The 21,108-nt window shown below is 45.6% G+C and overlaps 1 protein-coding gene across 1 annotated transcript; it reads left to right on the top strand.

Moving 5' to 3' along the window:
• Positions 1 to 19,207: 19,207 nt before the first annotated feature.
• On the top strand, positions 19,208 to 19,944 carry LOC147447512 (uncharacterized). The gene has a single exon (XM_086524344.1). It carries the CDS (start codon positions 19,287 to 19,289, stop codon positions 19,485 to 19,487), a length of 201 nt encoding a protein of 66 aa, XP_086380470.1. The 5' UTR covers positions 19,208 to 19,286; the 3' UTR covers positions 19,488 to 19,944.
• The last annotated feature ends 1,164 nt before the right edge of the window (positions 19,945 to 21,108 follow it).

Below are 21,108 nucleotides of genomic sequence, written 5' to 3'. Positions count from 1 at the left end.
TAACTCATTGTAGAGACTACTCTCTCTCTCTCTCTCTCTCTCTCTCTCTCTCTCTCTCTCTCTCTCTCTCTCTCAAATCTAGGCTGTCTCGATGTCCACTTGTGCGACCGTTGTCTACTATGTCACGTCGAGCAAGGCACACATGCCTGGAAGTTGCCAGATGAAGTTGTTGTTGACGCGTGTCGGGGCGTAATCCCTCCCCCTTTTATTATAATATAGATAGATAGATTCGTTTTCTCACTCATGGCCTCAGCGGCTCAGCCTCTCTCTCTCTCCTCTCTCTCTCTCTCTCTCTCTCTCTCTCTCTCTCTCTCTCTCTCTCTCTCTCTCTCTCTCTCCAGATTCCATCTCGTCAGGTCTACAGAGGACACTAGCTGGAGCAAAGAGTTTCTGCCACGTGTTGGGGGGGGGGGGGGGGGGGGGATCCTTCCCCCTTTTATAGTACTAGTAAAGCGGCGCCGCCTCCGGCGGCGGCATGGCCCCTCTTTCCCTCACTTGCCCCCACCCACCCCCCTCCCCGCCTTCCAAGATCCCGGCCCACATCAAAGCATGTGAGAGAGGAAACATGCAAGGTGGTTGGCAAAGCAGCAGTACAATGGCCTAGGTCGTGTAGGTGTCGTAGATATGCAGTGGTATAGGGGACAAAGGTATGGTGTCTAATCACGGTGGAAAGCTACATCCTCCTCTCATCCAAGCCATATGTCACCGTGCTAGCCCTTGCAACAATATTTCACCTTTCAGGTGCACTGGATGTCGATGGCTGGATGTTGGTCAAAGGTGTTGGCTCAATGTTGCCATAGCTGCCAATGCACTATTGTGTTGTCTCCATTTGTAGCAAGTTTGAAGGCTAGACACAAACACACACATTGGAAGGATTCTCTCTCTCTCTCTCTCATCCTCATTCAAGAGAATTGAACAACTCTCTCTCTCTCTCTCTCTCTCTCTCTCTCTCTCTCTCTCTCTCTCTCTCTCTCTTTTTGAGCTCAATGTTGCCATAGCCGCCAATGCTCTGTTGTGTTGTCTCCATTTATAGCAGGTTTGCTGCCTTCATTCCTTGACTGCCTTGTCTTTTGTGTATACCCACCATCACCTACTCTACAGCAGCCTCGCCCTTGCGCTTCCCTCTGACATTGCCACGTAGCTTGGGTGGCTCGCTATGACAACCCGTATCACTACACACCCTCTGTGTGGTGTGGGTAGCACCCCTCAATGCCACCCTTTGTGCGCAACACCCCTCCACGTGCAGGACCGAGACCCACAATCCGCCACTTTTTCATCTAGCTTGGTTGCCACGCTCTGACAGCTTGTAGCATTGCGCACCGTTTTCCATGCAGGCCTTTGCGTACTAATGAGAGTAGGGAAAATTATCATGTACGTGTGAGTGACGATGTGTTTTTCTACGTAGGGTAGAGCAGCAAGCCTTACAACATCAACACTAAGAACATCATCAAGAGATCTACTTACTGAAGAAATTTTTTGAGCAAGAAGAGAGGCGTACCGGGCCTCGTGGTAACAACGGATTGCAAGGAGAGCATATTGTTGCTATTGATGATGAGATATGGTGCTTCGAAGACCGTGCCACCTCTCTCCCTCGGCCAGGCCTTTCGTTGAAGGAGGCGCTATTGAGCATTACGATCACAGCTCTTCAGTCGTCTTTCTATCGATGGCCATGCGTCTGCCTTTCCAGCACCACGTCCCAACAGTTGGTCGAGTTGGTCGCCTATCCCACGAAGCCTATGCTTGCCAACTGATGTGGACAAAGAGAATTCGCCCATCTACAAGTGTCACCACTCTAGGTAGATGGGTAGTGTCGTTCGATGGGGACCACCACTCAATGAGTGCTTAGCTTCCACTACAGGCACACTTGATGTGCAGCTTGTGGGCCGACGCCCACCGACATGCTGCCCAAGCTCTTTGTGAAGATGTTCAGTATATTCAGGGCACAACGTATGATTCGACGACCTCTTGCAAGCTGGCCGTGCACTGGTGGCGTTGCTTGCGGCTTCCCGCCCCACCCCTCCCCCCCCCAACCCCCCTCTCTCTCGCTCTCTCTTTTTGAGCTCAATGTTGCCATAGCCGCCAATGCTCTGTCGTGTTGTCTCCATTTATAGCAGGCTTGCTGCCTTCAGTCCTTGACTACCTTGTCTTTTGTGTATACCCACCATCACCTACTCTGCAGTAGCCTCGCCCTTGCGCTTCCCTCTGACATTGCCATGTAGCTTGGGTGCCTCGCTATGACAACCCGTATCACTACACACCCTCTGTGTGGTGTGGGTAGCACCCCACAATGCCACCCCGTTCTACGCAACACCCCTCATGCACGTGCAGGGTCGAGACCCACAATCCACCACTTTTCCATGTAGCTTGGGTGCCACGCTCTGACAGCTCGTAGCATTGCACACCACTTTCCATGCAAGCCTTTGCATACTAATGAGAGTAGGAAAAATCATCATGTACGTGTGAGTGATGATGTGGTTTTCTACGTAGGGTAGAGCAACGAGCCTTACAACATCAACACTAAGAACATCACCAAGAGCTCTGCTTACTTAAGAAATTTGTTGAGCAAGAAGAGAGGCGTGCCCGGGCTCGTGGTAACAACGGATTGCAAAGAGAGCATATTGTTGCTATTGATGATGAGATATGGCGCTTCGGAGACCCTGCCACCTCTCTTCTACGGCTAGGCCTTTCGTTGAAGGAGGCACTATTGAGCATTACGATCATAGCTCTTCAGTCATCTTTCTATCGATGGCCATGCGTTTGCCTTTGCAGTACCACCTCCGAACAGTTGGTCGAGTTTGTTGCCCTATCCTAGGAAGTCTATGCTTGCCAACTGATGTGGACAAAGAGAAGACACCCATCTACTCGTGTCACCACTCTAGGTAGACGGGTAGTGTTGTTCGATGCGGACCACCACTCAATGGGTGCTTAGCTTCCATTACAGGCACGCTTGATGTGCAGCTTGCGAGCAGACACCCACCGACATGCTGCCCAAGCTCTTTGTGAAGATGTTTAGTATATTCAGAGCGCAACGTATGATTCGACGACCTCTTGCAAGCCGACCGTGCATTGGTAGTGTTGCTTGCGGCCTCCCGCCCCACCCCCCTCTCTCTCTCTCTCTTACACACACACACACACACACACACACCCTTGTACACCAATGGATGCACAGCAAGCACACCGCCTAAGGACAATTGTTTGACAATAACCAAGAATACACAAAAAAAACTTATCAACTATGCTACAACAAAGAGAACAAATAAGCAACGTTGTGAATGTAAATTAGACATAAGTTTGGCGTTTCACGCTCAATGAACATGATCATTTAGAAAAACAAAATCAAGAAAAGAAATTTTTGCATGTTCAAAAAAATGACTGGAAGTCGTCTCTGGAGTCTCTCTCTCTCATTCATGCGCAGATACCAACGCTTGGAACTCATCTCTCTCTCTCTCTCTCATGCTCATACGCAGATACCAAGTTACCAATGCTGGAAGTCTCTCTCTCTCTCTCTCTCATGCGCAAATACAACAAAGTGAACCTTCTCTCTCTCTCAGGTGGGATTTCTCTTTCTCTCTATCTGCAGTCACACTGTCACACACACGTGGGTATGTGCACACAGCTACGGTCTACCTGAAGGCTGAAGCCCCTCCGACTCTCTCTCTTTTTCTGCAGAGTGCCTGTCCAACCCTCTCTGTGAGCGCACAGTTGCAGGCAACACAATCCGAGGTGGCCGGACTTGAGCAGCTTTCAGGAGCAGGCACTCATTCAGGATGTGCTCCTTGAGTCCTTCACGCACTTGAGGTGAGCTTCCAATAGTCGCAGAACTGACAAACTGCAACTCCAGTTGCTTTGAGAACTTTAAAACACACACACACGTGCGCACGCGCGCTCAATATATGCAGGTATTAAAGAGTGCCACGGCGCTCATGGGCAACTCTCTCTCTCTCTCTCTCTCTCTCTCTCTCTCTCTCTCTCTACCTGCACAGTGCCCACTGCCTCTCACGCTCGTACATTGATGCAATAGACTCTCTCTGTCTGTCTCTCAGTGCGCTGAGCACCATGGATTGCAGGCCACACTGTTGGAGGTGGCCGGAGCAAGCATATACCACCACGTGTCCGGGAGAGGGGCCGGAATCCCTTCCCCCATTATCTATTAGTATAGATAGTTTAGATTTTGTTGTTGCCGATCTCCACCGTGTCATATATAAACGAGGGTCTCCTTCTCTTGTATCAGCAACCTGCCCTAGAACGTTTGCTCCTGCACATTTCCCTGCACTACAACCACGTCATCGACCACGGGGCCCAGGGGCACATGATACCCCATCTCCTTCTCCTGTACCGCCCAATTGCATTACGATATCTGCTCCTCTAATATTACCACCATCTCATCGATCATTAAGCCATGTCCATAATTTGCAGATGAAACTATGCAAGCATATCGAGTAGAGAGAGAGTGAGAGAGTTTTGTTGATCGTACCTTCTTGGTGAGAGAGAGAGAGAGAGAGTTTTTTACTGGTTGCAGGTCGTAATGCCTTGCTCTCAGAGAGAAGAGAGGAGAGAAGCACAAATCTGCAAGCAAATGCGGCAACTTTCTACGCCTTGAGATGAATGAGAGAGAGAGAGAGAGAGAGAGAGAGAGAGAGAGAGTTTTTTTTACTGGCTGCAGGTCGTAATGCCTTGCTCTAAGAGAGAAGAGAGATCAAAGATTCACAAATTTGCAAGCAAATGCTGCAACTTTCTACGCCTTGAGATGAATGAGTGAGAGAGAGAGAGTAGCCGCTACTGTCATTTTGTCGCGCATGAGTCTATATAACCAAGTATCAGGCCTCCATTCAGAAGTTTGCATCTGCGCACCAATTGTTTGCTACTCACATTACTCCAAGCTCTCTCCCTTCCAAGTTCCTCCTCACTCCAGGCAGAACCTGCACGAATTGGTCTTTTGGACAACACCCACAAGCAACAGCTCTTTCCAAACTGCCTGAACACTGCACGTAAGTGGATTTGCCGCAGCTCAAAGGCTGCGCACATGAGGGCTTCGCTGTGTGAACTTCTGTGCATCCGCAAATTAAGCGAGTTGCCGCCCAGCCTTCTTCGCACACACAACAAAGCTTGAGCCACAGAAATCGCTCTCTCCCCCTTGCTTTCGAAGCTAGCCGCAGCGTCCAACTGTGTCGCAAGTCCTACTTTCAAGGCTTGGACGCAGCGGGCTGAAAGATTCTCGCCACGTCAGATGGTCTTGCTGCTGCGGGTAATTGTAGGCCTCATGTGCGTAGCGCTTCAGTGAGCACAAAACAGGGTCAGCACTTAGGTGGATTTGCCGCAGCTCATTGAATTCGCCTGCATCGTGTGTGGATTCGAAGCCAGGGCTCCAGTCTAGCTGTCCAGGCCCTACTCTCTCTCTCTCTCTCTCTCGGAAATCCAGGCTGTCTCGCTGTCCCTCAGCACTAAAGGGCACGGGAGGTTTAATGAAGCTCCAGCGCTGGGATCTACGACAGCGAAACTAGGAGGGGGGGATCAAGGCACGCGCAGCCCTTGATTTCGGGGGTAAACTAGGACAAAATATAGTAAACTTGGACAGGCGAGGAGCGTGTCCAAGTTTATTTATGATTTTATGGTTTGGCCACATGTTCACATGATCATCGCGGACGTAGCGGTTAGTGCATTGGGCTCTCACACTGGTGCCCCAGGTTCGACTCCCTGTGCTTACGATCGGCGCTCATTTTTTTCCGCCATCCATTCGTCTCGAGATTCCCCCTTTGGACCCCCACCGCAGATCCCATCTCTTTCCTCCCATGCTCTTTAGTGCTGAGGCTCGCCGTCCGCTTGTGCGACCACCTGTCTACTGTGTCACGTCGCGCAGGGCACACAGGCCTGGAAGTTGCTGGATGAAGCTGTTGTTGATGCGTGTCGAGGAGGGGGGGGGGGGGGGGGGGGGGGGGGGGGGGGGGGGGGTTTGAATCCCTCCTCCTTTTATTATAGTATAGATAGAAAGTTGGATAATATATCAAAGTGCTCTCTCTCTCTCTCTCTCTCTCTCTCTCTCTCTCTCTCTCTCTCTCACACACACACACACACACACACACACACACACACAAAACAATCACAAACAATGTTTCTTTGATTACCACTAGGGTACATGCCCCATGTGCTCAGGAAATAAGTGTTGATGCTTTCTGCTGAACACACTACAATCACAACAGTTTTTTTTGGCTCGCAATGTAAAAAAGCAATGTAAAGAATTTGAGCTCCTGTAGCAAGATTCTCTCTAGGTCAAAAGAAGTACAAGTCGACGATCACTACAAGAGGTTGTGTACTCTTGTGACGCTTTTAGCGACGAAAATACATTGAGTTTTTATAACCCCCGGCGTCGCTATGAGCGTCGATACGGGGACGTCACTATAAGCGTCGCTATGCTAGTCGCTATAAGCATCGCTATAAACGTCCCTATATAGCGACACCTATAGCGACGCTGCAGAGCATAATATAGCGACGGTCATAGCGACGCCCGAGATGAATTTTTTTTGGTGGCAAGGCATTCAACCATATTGAATGTTTCATTTGTCTAAATACCTTTGAAAAAAAGTGCAAAGGTAAATATAGACCCAAAATAGTCACCCACAAGACAATATAATCATTAACTCCATAGTACGTATTGTTTGCAAAATAAAGATACAAAAATGACAAGCGTGAATTGATGAAAGTAAATCAATGATAATTGTACACATAGGCAAAATCACTTGATTGTTAATCATTGCAAATGTAGTAGTTACAAACCATTGTCATTATTTAAAAAATATACATGGTTTCCAAAAAGACGTATAAAAGTCGTCTCATGATATATAATCTATGACAAAAAGAAACTAATGCTATCTAGCTATGGCTAAACAGACGTCGTCTAATCAGACGTCTCATCGCGTCGAAGCGGCATATCTGTCGGATTCTGCAAAAAAAAAACAATAAGATAGCTTTTTGTAAGTATAAACATATAGCGACGTTTATAAAACAATACAATAAATAGAAAATAATAAACTCTAATACTAACCATGTCGCTATAAGAACTCGGGATGTCTATAAGGGCGTTTAACCCCTTTCTGTCTGCGTACTCACACTCGTACGGTGTGGGATCACGTCCTGTTAAACGACCACTGTCAAAACATACAAAGAATCCATTATGTTAGAATTTCAAATCCCATAAATCCTAAACTATCAAACATAGATGCGAAAACACTTACAAAATCAGCCTCAAATGATTCCCACCCGCCGCTCCCTAAGTGGTGCGAGCTCCCTATCTCTACTCGCGCTCCGGCTGCCTCCTTTTGTTGCTTCCACTTGTCGGGATTCTCGCGCGCTTCTTTCTTCACATGCTTCCAATCTTCTTTGGCCAGCCAATCTGGTCTGCTCCACCCATGCTTGATTGCTTTTTGCACTTCGGAACTCTTATGCTTGCAGTATTCGCGCATTCAAACCTTCATCACATCTTCATTGAAGCGGTCATCCCGTGTTGGAACGGGAAACTCGTCATGAAGCATGCTGATGACTCAGTCTTTTAATTCATTCGGTACTTCACTCCAGGTGTTTAGTATGTAGTGTCTAAACACCTGAGAGCAAAGACCGCGCATGCGTGAAATCACCTTTTTGCCTTTATCATCCAAGATGATGCCGCCACTAAAGTCGACGGAGTAAGGCAAGCCCTCTCGTCGATGACTCGTGAACCTGGGTGTCTCGGCAGGGGTCTCTAGCAGCGTGTCAACGGGGGTATGGACGCCAGGTGTCTCCACTGGAGTCTAAGCCCCGAAGCGAGTGTCCACTGGAGTGACTCCTGGAGGAGTAGCTAGTGGTGTGTAGCTGCAAGGAACGGCAGTCAGCCGTGCAAAACCTGGTGTCGATGGCTATGCCGTGGCTGGTGTCGGGACGGGCAAAGAAGGGGAGGGTAAAGAGCCTCGTCGAACACAAGGTGGTGTCGAAGCGTCGGTGGTGCCACCCCCACAACAACCGCCACCGCCACCACCAGAGCGCCGGTGCCTAGACGAGTATGAAGATCGTCTCGTCGACACCGAAGCTTCGGCGCGCGCTGAGGACTGCGAAACAGAGGGAGTTGGGGATGGAGTAGGAACGCGCGATGGTGCGCCAGAGCGATGACGCTCCACGTGCTACTGTCTCTACTGGGGTGACAAAGAAAAAAGAAACTCCTCATCATCCATACCTGCATTAAACACACGAACATTTTAACTTAATATTGAATGAATGGAGTAGAAAACATGGACAAGTAGATAGATAGATAGAGAGAGAGAGAGAGAGAGAGAGAGGGAGGTGCTCGTCGTCTCTGTTTATGAGCATATACCTAGAGCATATGTACCTGGAGTGGACGCAAATACCATTAAATACAATGACACAATGACGCATATAAATACAATGACGCAATAACGCAAATACTTAGAGAGCCGGAGTTTTTACAAAACGGAGCAAAATTGTTCAAAACGGAGAATCGTACAAGAACTTGAATGTGCTTGTAGCTTTGGAATGTTCAAAGGCTAGCAGCAACAGAAAGCGTTCTTCTTCTATTCAACTTGAGTGATGGAAGAGGCAAGTGCATAACTCTGAATTTATAAAACGGGGCCAAATTGTTCAAATACAATATTTATGGCTTTAAGAGATCTCTCTCTCATCCTCGCATAGCTCAGCATAACTTCCTATATCTATATAGAGCTCTCCGTTTAAACAGATGTCCTCTGTTTCATTTTGTAGATCCTCTGCATGCACTCCATAGAGAGTAGCAGCTTGATGTTCGTCTGGCACCACCTCCATGGCTTCTAACTGAGCATCTTCTCCGATCTCCTCCATTGATGCCGCTGTGATTGGCACATGGTAGCCTTCATACGTCCGTGCACTACGAGGGGCTACCTCTATGACGTACCACCAGTTTGATGTAGACTTTGTAGGATGAAATATCACCTGCAAGAGCCACATAACTTACATGAGAGCTTCCAAGCACATAAATTCTAAAATGGGATGTTAACTATTTACATACTTACTTGTTCACAATGCTCGGGTAGTACGAAAGTGTCTCTTAGGTTAGTCCATTTCTTATTTGAATCTCTCCTCTACGCACAGTAGCGTTGCGAGCCTCCCTGATTCTCTTGAACCATTGCACGTCAAAAAAGTCAACAAAAAATCCTCTATAATCGATCCTCAAAATCTCTTGTAGCGTGTCGAAGTAAGTGACTTCCGCCACCACAAGATCTGCATCAGAGGACCGTCGTCGACTAGACTGTTCAAATTTTGCCATGATTCCACAATCTTGAGTAAAACGGTTTTTGTCGATCCGTTCCACCCTAAAATGTCGACCTTTACACCATGCTGCTGTGTATGACTTATACTACAACCAACAAAGATTATGAGTGGCCGTTCAAACATCTAGAAAGTTACTAGTCGTACATTGCAAACTTACCTTGGTCGTGCAACCCCTACAGTACTCCCACTCTTCCTCAGTCACTTCTTCACCGCAATGTTGTCTGCTTTTCAATTGGTTGTGCAACTATCTTAAGCTCATGAATGTTGGTAGGCTCTCCAGACCCGTCGGATAGTGCATCGGTGGTCATCTTCCCCATCTCCACTCGATTCTTGCCCTTTGTCTCTCTTGCTTTGCATCCTCATATTGTGAAATCCACTTTTGCATGACTGGATTGTGAAGCATGCAAAATGGGTTGATTTTAGCCTCTAGATCTTCCGTCATCTTCTTCTCAACACCGAGATTTCACATGACAATTCCTGATATACGCTCATCATCTATGGTTCGCCATAGCGTGTCCGGGGCTTTATCAAATCCATCTAGCCACTCTCCAATGTACACTAGGGACTCTGATACCAGCCAACCTTCTCCCATGCTACCCTCCGGATGTGCCTTCTGATGCACATATCCCTTGAGCGTTTTCATGAACGTTCTAAAAACAACATCCATCTGGAATGTACTGTGCCAGCTATTTCCACCTCATCAACTATGTGAACAAGAAGATGCACCTGAATGGTTAGCATGGTAGTAGGAAAATGTTTCTCAAACATGCACACAACCTCCGCAGCGTTTAGTTTAGCGAATGGTATGGAGTCTATGTTGATCTTCTTTTGCGAGATCCATTGTACCAACTTCGCAAGTTTGTAGATTGTGTTACGGACGTCAAGAGACAAACATCCCTCAATGGAAACCGGTAAAATAAACTGGAAAACACGTGCAGCAATGATATTAAAGTCCACACACGAATTTGTTACACAATTCCCAGTATGATATACTCACTACAACAAAAACAGGTGTTATCGACGCATATATCGACGCTGCCCGTCGCTATGCGCGTCGCTATACACGTCGTTGTGAAACCAGTCGCTATTAGCGACGAGCATAGCGATGACCATATATAGCAGAAAAAAAATTTCTTGGGCAGAGGGCAGGTAGCCTGGCCTGTGCCCAGTTAAAAGATGGACACAGCCACAGCCAGACTTCCTGCCCTCTGCCCAAGAAAGCGAGCAGCACCAAAATATCAACCATGCTCCCGCGCGCAGAAATTTCGGATGAGTTCCCTTTGTTTTTACATAAACTTTTCAAAAAAAACCATATCATGTAAACGCCTCCTACATGCTATCCATGTAGGATCTCACATGAGATTTAAGGCCAATGAAAGACAACCGTACCAACTGAAAAGCATAGCCATAACTTAAAAGCATAACCATAACGAACCATAACTTAAAAGCATAACCATAACTTAAAACCATAACCGGCTATAACCATTTTGATCAAAACCATAATGCAGATAACCATAACCATAAACAAAATTAACAATAACCATAAGCATAACCAGAAAGAGAAACAATAACTGTCTATACAATGACAATGACAATAATTATAACCGTAAGGGAAACAATAACTGTCTGAACACTAACTGTTTGTACAAAAAAGAGACACAGAAGCGTGTCTATGTCTCACAAAGCATATAGATGAAATCTCGTCCACTAATGACTAGGCGTCGCAACCTGCACATAGGACAACTCACAAAATTAGTATTGATATTACTTCACATATACTGACTTAATTAAATCAACTCACACATATTAACGTCTCACCTCAAGCGATCAGCGAGACTGTAAGGCCTCCCAGTCTACAGGCTCTCCTGAAGCTTCAAGATCATTCAATACTTCATAGATACCTCTGCGATATCCATCTGACTCCTCCTCGCGTGATGGAGCTCGATGCATCGCAAGATTCTGCGTTTATACAAAAATCAAAGTAATAAGAATACATGATTCATCGCGTTTTAAAAAACACGATAGTTAAGATTGGATTAGAAACTCACAAACTCATAGCGAAAGGTGTCGAAGCCTCCGCTGCCAAGATGAGATGTCCCCCTAGTCATATGTCGTACCTGCACGGCCTCACACTGCTGTCTGAACCGCGTGGCCGTTGTCCGCTCATCCTCCCTGATCTGCAGCCACGTCTCGTGTGGGATGCCCGAAGGCTTCGGCGAGCCAGTCCTGAAAGTGCAAATGTGTCACTCGCATCTGTCCAAGTCTTTGTAGAATCTATTTGCACAAGCTTGTTTCCATCTCTGCGTACCGTTGCATTGCGACTAGAAGTAATCACCTTGAACCACTTCACATCCAACAAAAACATCTCAAACCGCCTGAAGCTTACTTTCAAGATATCTGACACCAGACCACAGTAATCCAGGTTGCTAGTGCTCTCATTCGTGTCTCTAGCACTGGCCCTGCTCTTTTGCATGAAACTAACCATTACCCCACTATCAAACGTGTTTCTTCTACTGTCAATTTGTTGTGTTCTGAAATGCTTTCCATGCGACCACAGTGCCATGTATGTATGATACTTCCAGTCACATCCAATTGCCACCTCTTCCTCTTCTAGAGATATGGGTTCTCCGATCTGTCGAGCTGCTCTCACTGTCTTGTCCAACCATGCCATTGTAGGGAATTCAGGTAGAGGAGCGAGATAGTCTGGCAAGGGTAAGCCTCTAGTCGTTCGACTTCGCCTGAAATCCTGTCGCTCTAGATTGCGTCTCTCTTTCTCTTCTTCGTACCTTTCAAGACATTTTTGCATCGGCCCTGAATTTAGTATACAGAACTTCATGATCTTTTCTTGCATGGCCAGGTTCATTTTCTTCGGCACCCCTTGCCCTTGCGGCTCCTCTCCCACCAGTCTTGCATCCTCCTCATCGCTCCACAGTCGAGACATTTCTGGGTCAGAAACAGATAGAAATTCGGTCGTCAATACAAGAGACTCTTGCACCAGCCATCCTTCTGCCATGCTCCCCTCTGGACGCTCTTTTTGGCGAACAAAACCCTTAAGTGTTTTCATGAACCGCTCTAGAAACAACATCTAACGGCTGTGGACTGTACCTGCCACTGCAACCTCATCTACTACATGGACGAGCAAGTGCATTTGGATAGTTAGGCAGCTCGTGGGTAGATACTTCTCAATCATGCAAACTACCTCAATGGAGTTAGCCCTTGAGACTGCAATAGATTCCTCCCGTATCTCCTTGGAAGAGATCCACCGCACTAGCTCTGAAATCTTGTATATGCAGGTCCGCACTTCCTTCGTTAAACATCCCTTGATCGCAATTGGAAGAATGAATTGCAAGAACTTATGCAAGTCTTGCGATTTCAACCCTGACAGTTGATCGTCACGGGTGAATGCTGTCTTGAGACATCGCATATATCCTGTTGGCGTCCTGAACTCTGAAATCACCCTTTTCACTTGTCGCTCTTCGTTTTTTAGCAATACCCATGGCGCTCTTGGAAGTTTTGTTTGACCAGCTGCATTGGTGAAAGGCCACAGCTCTAGCATCTTTCCAACCGACTGCAAATCATCTCGTGAAGCTCGATTGTCTTTCATTCCCATGATTGTCTTCCAGAGGAGCTCTCCCACATTCTTGAATATATGCATTGGATCCAGCAAATGGTTAATTAGTAGATCACCCCAGTACGGCAACGTATGGAGAATGGACAAACGTTTCATTCCTGGAACAGGTTGCCCCTCATGTTTCTCCCATCGGCGACGCCACTCTTGTACATGCATAGGATGACATTCGACGCGACCAAGCTGGCCTTCGCGCAAGTGATGGCCATCTGGAAGATAACGGTGGTGGTCTGTAAGCCCTTTTCTGCTTCCATCCAAGGCTCTATATTGGTCGGACCTTCACGCATAATCTTTTTTCTCTCTCTCTCTCTCTCAGATGTAGGTGCTATGTTGCGGAAATCAATGCCCGTTCCATAGGAGTCGTATCGCAGATTCTGTACGGTTTCTCTAGCAAACTCTCCGTACTTGTGCACATGCTCATTACATAACCTACGCTTGCGCAGGATTTGATACTTGCAGAGCGTGCACGAGCATGCAATCTTTTCCTCCATGTTAGTTGATGACGTTGCCATCTACAATGATTATGAATGTTGTTTTAATATATATATATATATATATATATATATATATATATATATATTATATATATATATATATATATATATATATATATATACTCCTCACAATGTAAACTACCTCGCATTCTCTAGTCTTGCCCAATCTCCGTACACCTCGGTCCAGAGGTGTACGGAGATCAAGACCACCGGGTCAAAATCTCGTCTTTATTGGTCAAATCCTATATGGGTAGACACATACGTGCACTCCCAGGTGTACATGGCAATGCATGTAGCAGACAAAACCCCTTTGTCTCTTTTAGTTCCATACTTTCTTCTCTGTCTACGAACCCACCTGCCTCCATTCCGAGGTAGCCTGTCAGAGAAAGCTTTCCAATGCCGCACTTGATGAAAGCACAAGCCATGGAAGTTCTAAGCCCAATGAAAGTTTTCTACCTGATTGTAAACCAGACGGGGCCTCCATGTCCAAGCCAGAAGATAATGTGGAGATGGATGAGCAACTTGAGAAAGATTCAGAAGCCTTGCATGGTTCTTGCTCAAAAAAGCGATCTCGATCTCTCTTTCTCTCTCGATCTCACTCTCGCTATCTCTCTTTCTCTCTCTCTCTTGATCTCGCTCTCTCTTTCTCTCTCTATTTCCTTATTTTCCTATCTCTCTCTTTGTCTCGCTCTTCACTTCCCTACCTCTCTCTCTCTCTCTCTCTCTCTCTCTCTCTCTCTCTATATATATATATATATATATATATATATATATATATATAACTCTCTTTCTCTATCTCTCTATTGCCTATCTCTCTCTCTCTCTCTCTACTTACCTCTCTCTCTCGCTCTCTACTTCCCTATCTCTCTGCTGATCGAACTAGCGACTGAGCTAGGGAGATCTAGACGTCCACGACTGCGGAGGACTACACAACATCGACAGAGGCTGCATCAGAGGATCTAGCTAGGTTCGACATAACGCCCGGTCAAACTACTGACCATAGAGGAGATTGATGAGATCCGCCAGCGACAGCTGCTTGATCTCCTATGATCTACCTATCCCAGCTAGCTGGTTTAACCGTTTAGTCCATACCCAGCACTTTAGGATTCCATAATATTTTATTTTGTCATCTTCTTACTCTGACTTTGTATCAGATCCATCACATTGTAACTTTCTTGTCTCATGTCTCATAGGTCACTTTGGCCTTTTGAAGACGTTAATATAACATTTCATTTCATTTCTCTCTTTAATTATTTTTCTTTAATTTTAATTTCCTAAGCATACATTAATTATCTCTCTCTCTCTCTCTCTCTTTCCTACACACACACACACACACACACACTCTCTCTCTCTCTCTCTCTCTCTCTCTCTCAATCTCTCTCTCTCTCTCTCTCTCTCTCTCTCTTTCCTACACACACACACACACACCTCTCTCTCTCTCTCTCTCTCCCCTACACACACACACCGCTCTCTCTCTCTCTCTCTCTCTCTCTCTCTCTCTCTCTCTCTCTCTCTCTCTCTCTCTCTCTCTCTCTCCTACACACACACACACACACGATGTAGAGAGAGAGAGAGAGGGGTTGGGGGGGGGGGCATAATACCTGTGCAGCAGGTGGAGGCCAAGATTTGAGCAGAGCGCAGGCGAAAATGGCCCCTGCTGCTCGCGGGTTTCGCTTTTTTTTCTCAATTTTTTTTGCGTCGATATACGCGTGGGAAGTAAAGCCTTTCCACGCGTATATCGACGTACATTAAGACGCGTATATCAACGTGTATAGCGACGCCCGCTAATTTCGTCAATATACGCGCGTCGATATCTCCATGTTGTGTTGTAGTGACTCCACTATGAACATACCTGACACATTTTATGCCAGTCGTGTGACTTCAAACCGGTAAGCTTTCCTTCTTTAGTAAAACACGTTCGGAGCGAGTGCATTACGCCAGTGGGGGTCCGCAAAGATCGAATGGTCTCTTTTACTTTGCGTTCTTGGGCTCCTGTGAAAGTCCACGATGCTTTAGGGAGTTTTATTGATCCATAGGACGCTGTTTGCGGCCAATATTTCTCCATACGATCCACAACATCTTAACATCTTTTCACAGTAGATCTTTGTTTGTAGCATGCAGGTACGGCATTCTTGCAATGTAGCTGATGTCTGCTCAAGGCACTTAATTCTTACTCTAGATTTGACGAGATGTGGTGTGTGTGTGATCCTTGCATCACTAATTTCTGTGTAGGCTCAAATTGATCTTCCATTAGCTGAAAATGACGGCTTATTGTATGGTAGCAGCAGTCGAACATGTAGGTGGAATTGCTGGTCCGCATGGACTGTCGAGGCTGTGAGCGCAGGAAATTTTCTCGCCATTTCTTCTAACCTTATCTTAAACGATAAAAAGAAGAAAATGGTATAACCTTTCTATCACCCAAGTGTGGTAGATTGGTTATGCCAATTCCCTCTTCAATAACAGGTAAATAACCTAAATTTAATTTAATATAACGTAAATAAACATAAATTAATAAACCTAAATCTAATCTAATATAACGTAAATAAACATAAATCTAATCTAATTTAACTTAAATAAACCTAAATCTAATTTAACGTAAGTCTATATCTAACTTAATCTTTAACGTCTTTTGGGATAGTTTCCTAGGACATTAAAACTCTCTTCTTCTTGTGTGTGTGTGTGTGTGTGTGTGTGTGTGTGTGGGTGTGTGTGTGCCAATAAAAAGAGAAAAATGGTATAACCTTTTTATCACCCAAGTGTGGTATATTGGTTATGCCATTTTCCCTCTTCAATAACAGGTAAATAACATAAATCTAATCTAATATAACGTAAATAAACATAAATTAATAAACCTAAATCTAATCAAACGTAAATCTAACTAAAAATAAACCTAAATCTAATCTAATTTAATTTAAATAAACCTAAATCTAATTTAACGTAAGTCTACATCTAACTTAATCTTTAACGTCTTTTGGGATAGTTTCCTACGACGTTAAAACTCTCTTCTTCTTGTGTGTGTGTGTGTGTGTGTGGGTGTGTGTGTGCCAATAAAAAGAGAAAAATTGTATAACCTTTCTATCACCCAAGTGTGGTAGATTGGCTATGCCATTTTCCCTCTTCAATAACAGGTAAATAACATAAATCTAATCTAATATAACGTAAATAAACTTAAATCTAATCTAATATAACGTAAATTTAAATCTACCGTAAATAAACCTAAATCTAATCAAACATAAATCTAACTAAAAATAAACCTAAATCTAATCTAATTTAACTTAAATAAACCTAAATCTAATTTAACGTAAGTCTACATGTAACCTAATCTTTAACGTCTTTTGGGATAGTTTCCTACGACGTTAAAACTCTCTTCTTCTTGTGTGTGTGTGTGTGCCAATAAAAAGAGAAAAATGCTATAACCTTTCTATTACCCAAGTGTGGTAGATTGGTTATGCCATTTTCCTCTTGAATGACAGGTCTTGAGTTCAACTCTTCATCGGCTAGATGTTTAGGTCTCTTTAATTAGTTTCCTACAAAATTAAATTAAACTCTCTTCTTCTCGGGTGTGTGTGTGGGTGTGTGTGCACGCCAATAAAAAAAAGAGAAAAATGGTATAACTTTTCTATCAGTGAAGTGTGATAGATTGGTTATGCCATTTCCCTTATGAATAACAGGTCTTGAGTTCAACTCATGTCGACTAGATCTTTAAGGTCTCTTGGGATAGTTTTCTACGATGTTAAGACTCTCTTCTTCTTCTTCTTCTTTTCTCTCTCTCTCTCTCTCTCTCTCTCTCTCTCTCTCTCTCTCTCTCTCTCTTTTCCTCTCTCAATGTGTGTGTGCATTCTTTGTTTATGCATGTGTGTGCGTTTTTGGTTTATGCATTCTCTCTCTCTCTCTTTTCTTCTCTCAATGTGTGTGTGCTTCTTTGTTTATGCATGTGTGTGTGCGTTTTTTGTTTATGTTTGTGCGCTCTCTCTCTCTCTCTCTCTCTCTCTCTCTCTCTCTCTCTCTCAAAAACACAATGTGTGTGTGTGTGTGTGAGAGAGAGAGAGAGAGAGAGAGGGAGAGAGAAAGAGGGGAAGGGAACATGAGAGTGAGGAGAGGGAAGGAGCATACCTGGCTCTCCTTCCTCTCCTCGTGTGTGTGTGTGTGTGTGTGTGTGTGTGTGTGTGTGTGTGTGGAGAAGAAAGAGAGAGAGAGAGGGAGAGCGTTACCTTGCTTGCTTGAGCGCGCGTCGAAAACTTAGATCTGAGATCTGAGTTTTCGGACGCTCTCGGTCCTTTTTTAAGCCCTGGCGGCGTCGCTATGAGCGTCACTATGTTACAAGTAACATAGCGACACTCATAGCGACGCCTATAGCGACGTCGTGCTTTTTCATGTTTGAGTGTCGCACTACGAGCGTCACTACTATTAAGCACCTCTTGTAGTGGATGGGCTTCGAACTTGCATAGCAGCCAATAACAAACTTACGCGTCAAGTGACTAACCCACTCAGCCAACTTGAAGTGTCTTCCTTTAAACGGGGGCAACGTTTGACCTTCTTTAAGCCCGTCCCGTCATTTACTAGTGAAGTATTAGTTTGGATGTGGCTATTTGATTGTGGCTATATTCCAATTTTTGTGACTCAAGAAATGGTGCTTCGTTAAATTGTGAAGTTTTGATATTTTGGCAGGCCTCATGATTTTTTTTCTGTAGCAAAGACGATACCAACATTTATGAGTGTTACCAGGGTCGCTTGGCCACACTCGAACCCATGACCCGGATCACGACAGTCGAGTGCTCAACCAACCAAGCTAGCTCCTTTCGACATGCCTCATGATTTTATCACTAGTTGTAATATTGTGCATACATATTTGGGATTGGTGAGACGACAAAGGGTCCACTCCTAAGACTAGGTTCACATCAAGCGTCGGAAGGAAGTGTGAACCTGCTTGCAACCAATAATCTTGTGCCAAGTGGACCATGGTGTTCACATAGGCCAGAGGCAGCTTGGGTTTTTGTTGCGAGCTCATGGCAAAAAGCGTGCTTGTTTCTCCCCCCCCCCCCCCCCGGCCTTCTTTAAGTGCCACGGGGTCCCAAAGCATGGGATCAATGGTCCCAATTAAAAGGCGGGATGGCGATCGATTTGGATCGTTGATCAATTAAATCTAAACTCGGGATCTCGAGTTTAGATTTCGAAAAACTAATCTCGGGAGGTCAGCCACGTGGACCTGCGGAGATCTAATCTCGGGACGCATCGCTTCCCCAGCCAGGTTTTGAACCCTCGCCATCAGCTTGAAGGACACACGCCAACATGTCCGCGTGCGCCTCGTTGAAATAGATGTGATTTTACATCTATTTGAAGGTAAACTCGGGATCTCGACATAAAAACTAAACTCGAGATCTCGAGTTTAGTTTTTGTGGACCCATCATAAAAAGTTTTCACCCATTGACGACCGAGATCTACGCGGTGCCTTTGATTTTGCACAAGAGCCATTGATTCCATGGTTGGGACCCCGTGGCACTTAAAGCTGAGGAACCCCCGCCCCCCGCCCCCCAAAAGGGCTCTTCCACCCTGACGCCTGCTTACACAACCAATAGTTGCTCTCCACACAAGCAGAGACCTTGCCTCCGGATTTTGTGAACAACAGGTAGGTGGAAGTGCATTGAGGACTTTTCTGCCGCCTGGAAGTGCATCCACCAGGTTGATGTGAACCCACCATAAAACAATGAGTTCTAGAAAGGTGAAAGAGAAGCTTCGGGATGCCGCTCCCCTAAGGACTACCTAGCCTATAAAGAGTACAAACCGAACCGGAAGAGCCCATTTCAACGCGCCACTCGATTCAACGCGCTTTGTAGAAGGAAGGAAGAGCAGCGGGAGGAAGAGGAAGAGGAGGAATCATGTGTCTAGTCTTCGTCTGCGATGAGGAGCAGCAGGTAGTGGGCGCGCAGCCTTTGGCGGGTGCATGCCCCGTCTGTGGTGGCCCTGTCACAGGCGTGCATGTGCGTAGCTGGTGGCGTTTCTGCTTCGTCCCTGCTTGCTACCGCACCCATTATGATGTCGCTTGTAGCAGGTGCGGCGCCCGCCTCAAGCAACATTAGAGTGCAGATCTATGTAGTGTCTCTGCACATTCCATTCAATCTACCCGCTCTTTGGAGGATAGATATCTGCCAAGGGGCAGGTAATCTCTCTATAGAATCTATACTCGGTAACCTCTACAAAATGAAAGGGTGTTTGGGCTCTTGTATAAGAGAAGGAAGCTTTCTTATGATGTACATCAGATCAATTTGTTGGTGAAGTCCTGATCTGTTCCCTATGTGACTGCATTAATATACATGAGACCTATCCATCTGTGCCACAAGAGTGGTTGGATTATGTTTATGTACGTAATTTGTCGTCCTGTTTATGGACAATCGTGTTCATCCGTCCTGTACCCTCAAGTCCGTCGCAACTTTGACATGCCGGATGGTATTTTACTGCTACTTGAGGGGCAGTGGTGTTTTAATGCCTATATTTCTGCATCATATACTCCCAGCAGACTTAAAAATGATTGCTTCTGATCGGGATCGCTGGCCTGTGGGAATCTGGTAGCAACTCTACCGCAAGGTGCCTGAGTGTCATGTCAGATAATCTCTTCAAAATAGCAATCTTTCCATTGATTTTGTAGCAAGTGATTTATATCAAGCTCGAAATTGATCTGCCTTAGGACAAAAAACAGAGATAAACATGGTTTTGTTGTCAACAGCAATTGATTTGTGAGATCATCTGATTTATGGACAACTAGTTCCCCCAGATATGTCGATTTAAAGACAGAGCTAATCTGAGAGACTTGGGTGTGTGGGTTGTGTACATGTGTGTGTGTGTGTGTGTGTGTGTGTGTGTGTGTGTGTGAGAGAGAGAGAGAGAGAGAGAGAGTGACTTGATGGTGCTAGCAGCTATTCTCGCCCAGCAGCAGCAGGTCTTTGTCACCGCCTCCTATAAGAGGTGCAGCGTGCCTTGCCCACCCATCGCTGCCCGAACTTTGCCCCACTTGTCTTGTCTGTCACTGCTGGGTGTTTTCCACCTTGGTTGGGTGCCTTCTACCCCTCTTATGCATGTTCTTCTTTGCTCCCGGAATATTGAGAGCATTAAGGTTGTGTTGATGGCCTCGTTTGAGTAGTGTCCTCTAGGAGGGGCTCCTCGGTCCTGCTCCGCAATGAACCGGGCAAGCATAGGGGCCCTATATCGAGTCATGTTTGTTGGTCTTTGTGGAAGAGTAGGCAAGATTGCTTTCTTTGTTTGCTTTTTTTTTTTTTTTTTCCCCAGCTTGCAAGTCTTTGTGTGTGTGTGCCAGCATGCGTTTGTGTGAGTCAGGGGTGTGTAGAGTTTGGTTTTTGCATGCTCTAATAAACTGACTTTGGAGTGACTGAGTGTGGGGTGTGTGTGTATGGGTGTGGGTGTGGGTTTTCTAGTATTTTTTTCCTTTACTTTCATATGTTTTCTCATTTTTCCATTATCTTTTTTTGTGTTCCTGGCCTTTCTTAATTTCTCGTGTTCTCCGGATTTAGGTAGTTTGGGCTACTTGTTGGTGGCTTGCCACTCTACTCTCAACTCGCTCTTCTAGGTTTCTACATGAGGTTTTCAAAGGTGGTTGTTGTCAAAGCCTCCTTCGCTGTCTATTGGGGTTCCCTCCCCATTGGTCATTAGGAGCCACCTTTAGCAAGTGGATTGGTTTCTATCTTG

This window comes from Adiantum capillus-veneris, chromosome 11 (assembly GCF_014529385.1).
Source record: "Adiantum capillus-veneris isolate H3 chromosome 11, ASM1452938v2, whole genome shotgun sequence".
NCBI lineage: Eukaryota > Viridiplantae > Streptophyta > Polypodiopsida > Polypodiales > Pteridaceae > Adiantum > Adiantum capillus-veneris.
The sequence above is the reverse complement of the archived record's forward strand: the minus strand, read 5'-3'. Positions and strand labels throughout refer to the sequence as shown.